Genomic DNA, 9590 nt, shown 5'->3' with positions numbered 1-9590 from the left:
TTATTTTTTATTTAACTAGGCAAGTCAGTTAAGAACAAATTCTTATTTACAATGATGGAACAGTGGGTTAACTGCCTTGTTCAGGGGCAGAACAACAGATGTTTACCTTGTCAGCTCAGGGATTTGATCTAGCATGTTAAATAAATAGCAGCAAGCCCAATGCTCAAACCACTAGGCTACCTGCCGTAGGCTACAATCAACGTTTGGCACAATGCATATGATCTGGTCAGTATATACACTACATGACCAAAAGTATGTGGACACCTGCTCATCGAACATCTCATTCCAAAATCATGGGCAATAATATGGAGTTGGTCCCCCCTTTACTGCTATAACAGCCTCCACTCTTCTGGTAAGGCTTTCCACTAAATGTCGGAACATTTCTGTGGGGACTTGCTTCCACTCAGCGACAAAAACCCTAGTGGAGGTAGGGCACTGATCTAGGCAATTAGGCCTGGCTCGCAGTCTGCGTTCCAATTGATCCCAAAGGTGTTCGATGGGGTTGAGGTCAGGGCTCTGTGCAGGCCAGTCAATTTCTTCCACACCGATCTCGACAAACCATTTCTGTATGCATCTCGCTTTGTGCATGGGGGCATTGTTATGCTGAAACAGCAAAGGGCCTTCCCCAAACTGTTGCCACAAAGCTGGAAGCACAGAATCGTCTAGAATGTCATTGTATGCTGTAGCGTTAAGATTTCCCTTCACTGGAATTAAGGTGCCTAGCCCGAACCATGAAAAAGAGTCCCAGACCATTATTCCTCCTCCACCAAACTTTACAGTTGGCACTTGCGAATGGTGATCTTAGGCTTGTGTGCGGCTACTCAGCCATGGAAACCCATTTCATGAAGCTCCTGACGAACAGTTCTTGTGCTGACGTGTTGCAACCGAGGACAGCCGATTTTTACATGGTTCAGCACTCGGCATTCCCATTCTGGGAGCATGTGTGGCCTACCACTTCGTGGCTCCAGTGTTGATATTTACAATTCACAATAATAGCACTTACAGTTGACAGGGGCATCTCTAGCAGGGCAGAAATTTGACAAACTGACTTGTTGGAAAGGTGGCATCCTATGACGGTGCCAGGTTGAAAGTCAATGAGCTCTTCAGTAAGGCCCTTCGACTGCCAATGTTTGTCTATGGAGATTGTATGCTCTGTGTGCTCAATTTTATACACCTGTCAGGAACGGGTGGGGCTGAAATAGCAAAATCCCCAAATTTGAAGGGGTGTCCACATATGTTTGTATATATAGTGTATCTACTCAGGGTGGAGGTGACAGTGACATAACAGACAGAAAGTAGAAAGAGAAAGTTCCCCTCACAACTGGGCTCCGAGCTGCTAGGCACATTGTTCAGCATGCCTGTAAACCATTATCACAATGAATCAAAGCATTATTCATTCAATACATGTAAAACTGCGTGAACCGATAAGATGTTTGAAGGTCTGCAGTTGTTAGCTTCAATAATATTATGTGGACTTGCTGCTATTTTGTCCCTAGCTGTAGTAGCAGTGATACATAAATGTATGTTTTTATGCACGAGCAGTGTTAATACTAAAACAGTTATCAAATACAGTAAATACTTTCACTCTTCTTTGCATAATTAGAAAAAGGTGTAATGTAACTGGAATTAGTATTGGTCCAACATGGCCCTTTGGCCTGCATATATTTGTGGAGCCAATTGACAAGACGTTGGCATTGAACTGCACATGTAAACAAAATTAACAACACAGTGTTTTTTTCAATATCACAATTTGTATTTATCAATTCAAAGAAACAACTGTACACAGTCAATGGTTTTAAGTTGGATCTGTTTTATACATTATTATTCATTCATTCACCTTTTCCATGTACGTAAGTGTGTCACCCCATTATTGTACAGTGATTGTATAGCGACGGGATGAGACTTCAAAACATGCAGAGCAGTATCATAATAGGGACTATGTAATTCATGCAACTTCTGTGTCCTGATATTGTGATGTTTTCCATTGATGTTGTACAAATGAACCATTTGCCCCTTGGATATTTCAATTTGTTGAACTAACATGTAATTCTTTCTTTACAGAAAATACTTTAAGCAATTACATATTGTACAGGTCATCAAGCTGTTGAACTTTGCAAAACATCCATTCAGTAGTTTCCTAAAAACAGTGGTGCTCTAGGGTCAAAGGTCAGGAAATGAACAGTAGGTGTTGAGCATCGACTTTGTCAACAAATAACAATGGAACATCCTGGATGAAAACAGCAACGTAATCATTATTCCCTGAAATGAAAAAAATTACATTTTTCTAGAAAATACGGATTTTAGTTTATAATGGCATTAGACTATTGATTTGTAACAGTTGCGGTGTGAATGCTTTCATGAAGGAAGCACTCCAGGACTTAACGCACATCACACATTACAGATGCCCAGTTACGCAATGTTCTAACATAACTGAAACATCATGAGTGCACAGCTAATACAGAAGCATTGTATCAATAATGGGATTCCTCTCACAAGTCTCCCTATGACATGTTAATGCTTGTGTGTATCAACTGTAGGTTATAAAATTGTGCTTTCTAGTCATTAACAACATCCAGCTGGTTTGTAATTTGAAAGTCTATAAGCTCAAATTGCCCTCTGTGAAACAGAAAAGTACAGGATAACATGGATCGGGCCCTTGGCCATGACAACAGACGTGCTGGCCCACATTTGGAAAATGACTACTGGTAATTTATCCAGATAGCATGAATAATTGTATAGGCATGTTTGGTTTTAGGATGTGATGTCTTTTCGAAACTCGTACTTCATGCATTGTAGCTGGAATTACAGCTGTTAGTAAAGTGTAACAAGCCAGACGAGCATGAAAAACTGCAATGTGAAATCTCATATCATGGTTGAACATGATACTGTCAGACTTTTCAGGCTAGTGTACTTAATGTTCATTCATGAAGATAATTCAAACATTCTCCTGTAATGAAATAAACACATTTCCCTCTCGGACCCTTAAGCACCACTGCTCCTCAAGCAATAGCACTGTGCAATGGGGGAGTGTTTTAGTGCAAAGGAAAAGTTGCATATAAATTCTCTTTTCGCATCAACAATAAGTTCCTGGCAACCTCCCTAAGCCACCATAATACTTTGACTGTATACAATCTGTTTAGAGTGAGACTATGGCATACAAATAGGATATCTGTGACAGCGGTACACAGAGAATGCAATGGTAAGCAACATTTCCAAACAAAGTTACCATTCGGAGACATCCAAATTAGTGTTAAGACAGTTGCGTACATCAATTTGAAACGAACTCGTTTGTATTGAGCATATTGTTTTTGGAATGAGACATCCTCCATATGAGTTGCCCAGGCAAGTTAAGTCTACTCTAAACAATAGATAGTAGTGAATACTGCACAGTGAAACTCCTGAATGCAAGAATTCAGCAGACTAGCAGTTTATTGCTAGTATCCTCCCACTACACTATGCTAATTGTACTGTATGCCTCTCAGTAGTGTGTCATACGAATCTCAAAATTCACCACAGAATCTCACAGATGTCCACAGTGCCCTATCTGAGTTTGTCCTATGTCATGTATTGTACTGTATTTCACATTCCATGTGATAGTTATGTTCATTCAAAAATAAGTTCTGCTGATCCTTGCCTTGTTGTGTCCAACACGCGTTATGGATTGCATTGGTTTGGCATTCAACGCCTATATAGATGCATAAAATGTGTTTAAAAAACAAGGTAGAAAAAGCTACTCAGGAAAGATTTCATGATATTTGCACTGTACTATCTCGTCGCCGTCACTCCTCACTTCTGTACAAATCTCTGATGTAAGGAACAGGCAAAGGATTTGTCCACTAGCTTCCATAATGTGAGACTTCCCGTTACCAAATATGGCTTTGCAGTGCTAAGACAAACAGATAATTGTATTGTATGATGCATGGAGGGACAAAGTGAACATCGTTGCTGATCGCTACATACTGTGAGAGGAACATAGGATCGGACTGCTATGCAAAGCCTCTCAACAAGAGATTTATATCCCAAGCAAGACATGCATGTGATTCATTCATCCAGAAGCTTTTGTTTACATCCATCTGACATCGACTTGCACTCCTGAGGCTTTGGAGTGACCAATCGGCACCATATCACTTCTGTGTGGCCCCTGAACTTAGATCCTTGCTGTGTCCTCATCAACTCCTGTGGTTAGTTGAGTTGTTAGAAGCCTGGCCTGTGGAACGGCAGTGCCTGGAAGACTGAGGGAGAACTGAGGACGCAGATGTGAACGAAAAAACCTGAGCTATGAAAACCCTGGGAGTGGTGAGCAGCTGAACAGACACACACACACCCGCACACACATGCTCAGACACACACAACTTAATTTCTCTTTGACTGTCTATAAAAAGCATTGTGATATTTTCTGAATGGACAAAAATAATGTTGATTGGGTATGTGGAATGCGATTACCACGTCTTTGAGAAGAAAGGGGGAGGTTTGGTCTTGCGAGATGGCTTCCAGTCCTATCCCTCTGGTGCTGGGTGGCTATGGCTGCTGGGTCCCTGGGGGCCTCTCGGGGGCCCCAGATGAAGGCATAGCTGAGTATGGCCGTGGGGGCCAGCCTAGCCTCCGGGTAAAAGTTCCAGGTCATCCATTCAAAAGCCAGAACAAGCTTTGTGAAGGCTGATGTTACCTGCCTCTTCTCTTTCTCCTCTGGCTCAATGTTGAATTGTACAAATTAAATTTGGATGAGTTTGATGATATTACAGTTTTGTACTGAAGAAAGTCAAAGTGAGAAAAGAGAGTCCAGAAAAGAATGATGGCAGAGTGAACGAGCAGAAATACAAAAAAGGAAACAGAAAATAATTGTTCTCCAAAAAGAGGCCAGTTGTGAAAAACATTTAGGCATATTTCATTCTCTTTTGTTTGGGAGTATACAATTGGATGTTCTAGACATACAATACATAAATAGACAGACAAGAGTTACATACAGATACAGCTCATCTCTTACAAAAAATAAACGTAAAACGTTATGAGCTACTTTTTCATACTACCAGTGACAACCCTCTTGTTACATGAGTGTCCATCTCTCTCACATTGCTGCCCTGACTAGGAGGATCATCTGCTTTCTGCAGTGCACCGGTGTCACCACCAGAGGGCAGAGGTGGAACGAGCCAGGCAATAAGTGTTAGTGACCAGGTCTGACACCCTTAGAGCAACAGAGATAAAGAGAGAGGGCAACGAGGAGGGGTACACTGATATTCGTGCTTCAAATCCCTCATGTCAGTTCACCAGGGTGATTTTCCTGTCTTTTTCGACACTAAATAGAACTGAAGCAGACAGATGAGAGGAAAGGGTTGGGTCTTGATTGGAAGTCTTTTATACCACTCTCCCTTTCCCCCACCCACCGCACAACATCAAACTCATTTCTTCTTGCTGGACTTTTCTGAACGCTTGGTGTCCGATTTGGTCTCACCCTTATCCGACCTCTCAGAGCGCTCGGCTCTCTGCGGCCTTTCCCCCCGGTCAGACTTTTCTCCCCGTTCTGACTTATCGGCCTTGCTGCCGTCGCGGCGCGTGCCCTCGTCCGTAGATGAGGTAGTAGGCTGGGGCTGACCCCATTTGGCAATCTCCTCATGCTCTGCAATGCTCTTGTTGATGTTGGTGGTCCAGGCCTTTAGATCATCCTGTGACTCGGAGAGAGAAAGGGAGATGAGAGAGAGCATGGAACAGGACGAATGATAAAGAACAAGAAAGGGAAAGAGAGAGGGTGAGAAACAGAAAGAAAGTTATTTGGCACACGGACAAACATTGCAGAATCCCATTGTTATTATATGACTGTATTTCCATGAAAGAGCAGTCAACTTTTGAATGCCTTTTACCTCATCCTTTGCATGGAACAGAAATTCACTTCCGTCTTTCGTTCTGAAACAGAAGGACAGAGAAGTTGAGGGTAACACACAAAATGGCTATCTATACGGTAGACAAGACAAACAACATGACCCTGATTGACAGTATACCTAAAAGGCAGAGTACTAACTTAAGTGTAAAGACGTTTTTCTTCTTCTTGTATCCAAGGGTGACGTCGCAGTGGCAGTGGCCGAGGTTGAGCATGGGCTCGTTGTTGTAAGGTGTGGTGGTGTTCTTAGCGTCCTTATAGAAGCCTATCTCTCCTTTGTTCAGCACACAGTACAGGTTGACCCAGGATCTGCTGTAGGGGGGGGAAACGGGGCGCGTTCAGCAAAAACCAACCACAGGTTTAATGCCACCTAACCTCACTCACCTGGGGGCGTTCAAGATGACTGGCCGGAGTGGTCCGAGGGGGAACACACTGCCGAACAAACAATGAACCGCCGACCGTAGCGTGCATAGGTGCATACACGTGGCTTACCTTTGTGGAGAGGTAGGAAGAACAGCCAGCAGCAAGGAGCAACAGGAGAGAGAAAAAAAACAGAGCATTTGGTTAAATGACAGTATTGGTATTAGTGAACATTCATCTCACCTCTTAAGATGATTGAGTGTAACAAACAAAAAGCTAGGCTTTACCTTGGCATGTACATAGCATTACATGTACATCAGAAACATTCATCCAATTGGTGAGTGAGCAGTGGGTCTCATTTGTGGGATGAGTCTGTTGCGTTGCGTGTCAGCCATGGCCTCCAGGGGGCAGTGCAGCAGTGAGAGGCGGACGGTTCAGTCATCCGGGGGCCAGAGACCCGTGGTAGGCCACCAAGCATGGCCGACTGAACGAAACGTCTCTCGGGAGGAAGCGGAGTGATGTGTGGGTCTCTGCAGGGACCTGTGCGGGTAGCATGGCTATGGCTGCATATCGTACTGGCTATGGGCCAGAACCAGCACCAGGTTCGACCTTAGGCCCAGCAACAACATCCATCAACCAGACCGCTCTCCGTCAGGGACCGTGTTGGTTAGGCACCATGCATGTTGCAAGCAGTGGAATGGCTGGTGGCTATCTCTTGGTTAAACTCTCATTCTGATACACTTCTGATCAGAGGCTAAACAGAGATCTGAAGTTTCAATAAAATGCTAGAAGAGCATATGTTAAAGCAAATAGCTATTTTCAAATAGGATGCTAGAACATATGTCAACCCAGAATTCTATTTTCAATAGGTTACAAGAACATATGTCAACTCGGGTCGTAAGCTCCAATAGGAATGTCTGAACATACAGTATGTCAGACCAGTGCTAAAGCTCCAATAGGATGCTGGAGTATATGTCGACCGAGACCTAAGGCACCAATCAGATGCTGGAACATATGTTAATGCCAGTGACATGCACCAATTGAACATTTCGTAGGTAAAGTCAGTTGGTTTGTTAGCTTAGCATGCTCATAAGATCATGCCTGGTTGTTTTGTCAGCCTCCCCCGTTAGGAACCTGGATGCCCACCTGTTAGAGCTCTTCCTCATGGTCTCGATGTCCAGCTTGCGGAAGAGGAAGCCCTCGTGGTGGGCTGTGTGGCTGGGCGGCTGGGGGACCGAAGGGCTCACGCCCTGAGCCACTCCTGGCTCCGGCGCCGAGCGCGACCGCCGGGTGGTGGCCTCTCCTGCAGATGGGTCCTTGGGTCGGGGTCTCCGCCGGGGCTTGGGGCGATCCCTTGCTCGCGGCCGGTCTGGACGTCCGGAAGACTTCTCTGGCACGCCGTTCGGCACTTTAGGGACCTCCCCTCGTGCCTGAGGAGAGAAGAGAGAAGGCAGAGCTTAGACTATAAATACAACATATAGCCGTTAAACACTCTCATTAACAGTATTTATATATAGATAACTCTATCTGTGTAATAAAGGTGGCATAGCTGGTGAACAGAAGACTCACCGTTGCTGCCTCTCTCTCTTTTAGCTGCTCCACTATATCAAACAAGGTCTGGCCACCTGACTTTTTCTCCCTGTAATCAGCCAAGACAAAAAGTGATACACCTTTCTGCAAACAGCACTTAATGACGCCAAGGCGCAATGTAGTACTCACGTAGAACGTCTGTCTGACTGCTCCTTGGCTGTGTCGTGTTCACTGGACTCCTGTCTCTCCGTCCGGTGGCGGTCTTTCCTCCGGCCCTCGTGTCCGTGGCCCTCCTGCTCGCTGGACGTCTGCCTTTCCAGCTTCCTCTCTTTGCGCTCGGCCCGTTCCCGCCACACCTCCTGGGGCAGCTCATCCCGCCGCGCCTGGATCATCAGCACCTCACTGGAGTGCTGGCGCTCCAGCCTGGCTTCCCTGTGACTGTCCCTACTGTCCCTACTGTCTCTGTCCCTGTCTCTCTGCTGGGGCTCCGACCGGCTGCTCCCCGCCCGGTGGTCTCTGCTGCTGGGCTCGCTGTTCAACCTCTCCCTGCCCATCCCCTCCCTCCCCATCTCCTGGAGCACCACCTCGGCCATCACCGGCATCACCGGCGCTGGCTCCATTAACACAATATCTCTCTCCCTCTCTCTCTGCTCCCTCTCTCGCACCTCCTTCTCTCTCGCCTTCTCCAGCCTACAGGCCACCAGCATAGGCGTCACCATGTCGTCCATGTGTTTGATCTTAGGCTGCCGGAGGTACTGCGAGGCTTTCACCTCCACTGCGGCGGCTGCCCCAGTCACCAAGCTTGCAGCTATCCCTTTGGCCTCGACCGCGGGGGTGACCAATCCTGCTGCCAACCCTCTGGCTTCAGAGGCGGCAGTCCCAAATCCTGCTGCCACCCCTCGGACCTCCATGGCGGCGGTGGTCCCTAAATTTGTTGCCTCCACAGCGGCTGTTCCCAGCCTGGCTGCCACCCCAACTACACCCCCAGCCACTCCCCCCATCATGGGGATGGCCCGGGCCTCCAGACTGCTGCGGTAGCCACTGGAGCCGTTCATGATGGGGGTGTAGTTGGCTACGGTGGAGCCCAGGCGGCGGGCCACGGAAGAGGGCGAGGGTTCCTGGGGGGGCCTTTCGGCTCTGGGCTCGGCCTGCTCGTAAAGGATCCGTCTCATCAAGGGGGAGCCCTGGCTCCGGGCAGGGGACGTCTCCTGGGGGTCCAGGAACACCTTTCGACCCAGCAGGGGGGTGGGAGGGAGCTTACTCTGCTCCGCTTTCATCTTCTCCACCTGGAACCAAACCGAGGTTAACTAAACATCAGCATTTCATTGTAGAATTTCCTCTACAACAAAATTAAGCATACCGTAAACATGATGCCATTTGACAAGTCACTTCAAACAATCTGTGCTCTACAACCTCTAAGCCTCTAAGCAACCAGAAGAAAGACGGCATCAGCTAAAGGTAGTGTTAGTTAGCTAGGGATAGTGACGGACCGTGGTGAGGCGTCGTAGCGAGCTGAAGCGCTCCTCCCAGGTGGCGGCGGCCTTGCGGAAGGCCTCGTGGCGGCGGATGAGCTGCTCCACCTCGTCCACGCTGGCGCCCAACTCCTTGCTGTTGATGAAGGGCTCCTGGGCTGTGAGCCAGGCCTCGGCCACCACCGCTTCCTGGGCAAACTGGTGCACCTCCAGCACTGAGGCAGAGGAGAAAGAGGAACTCAGTGTCTGAGAACAATGGGAATCAAATCTCACACACAGTGTTGCTCAGTTGTAGCTTACTGTGGTTCAAACTGTATTATGGAATGCCTTGGGATAATATCAATGAGAGACTCGAG

At 46.9% G+C, this 9590-nt stretch overlaps 1 protein-coding gene across 1 annotated transcript in view; it reads right to left on the bottom strand.

Annotated features, from left to right (window-relative positions):
- Positions 1-1800: 1800 nt before the first annotated feature.
- The window catches only part of LOC120018661 (spectrin beta chain, non-erythrocytic 4-like), a 52085-nt gene continuing 44295 nt past the window's right edge, over positions 1801-9590 (bottom strand). The window contains 8 exon segments of the mRNA XM_038961860.1: positions 1801-5660; positions 5856-5898; positions 6014-6181; positions 7379-7694; positions 7798-7871; positions 7952-8391; positions 8443-9048; positions 9253-9449. Of these exon segments, the coding sequence (XP_038817788.1) occupies positions 5397-5660; positions 5856-5898; positions 6014-6181; positions 7379-7694; positions 7798-7871; positions 7952-8391; positions 8443-9048; positions 9253-9449 (2108 nt within the window). The 3' untranslated portion in view covers positions 1801-5396.

This window comes from Salvelinus namaycush, chromosome 23 (assembly GCF_016432855.1).
Source record: "Salvelinus namaycush isolate Seneca chromosome 23, SaNama_1.0, whole genome shotgun sequence".
NCBI classification, from domain to species: domain Eukaryota; kingdom Metazoa; phylum Chordata; class Actinopteri; order Salmoniformes; family Salmonidae; genus Salvelinus; species Salvelinus namaycush.
Note: the sequence above shows the minus strand (reverse complement) of the source record. Positions and strands in the feature narration are given on the sequence as shown.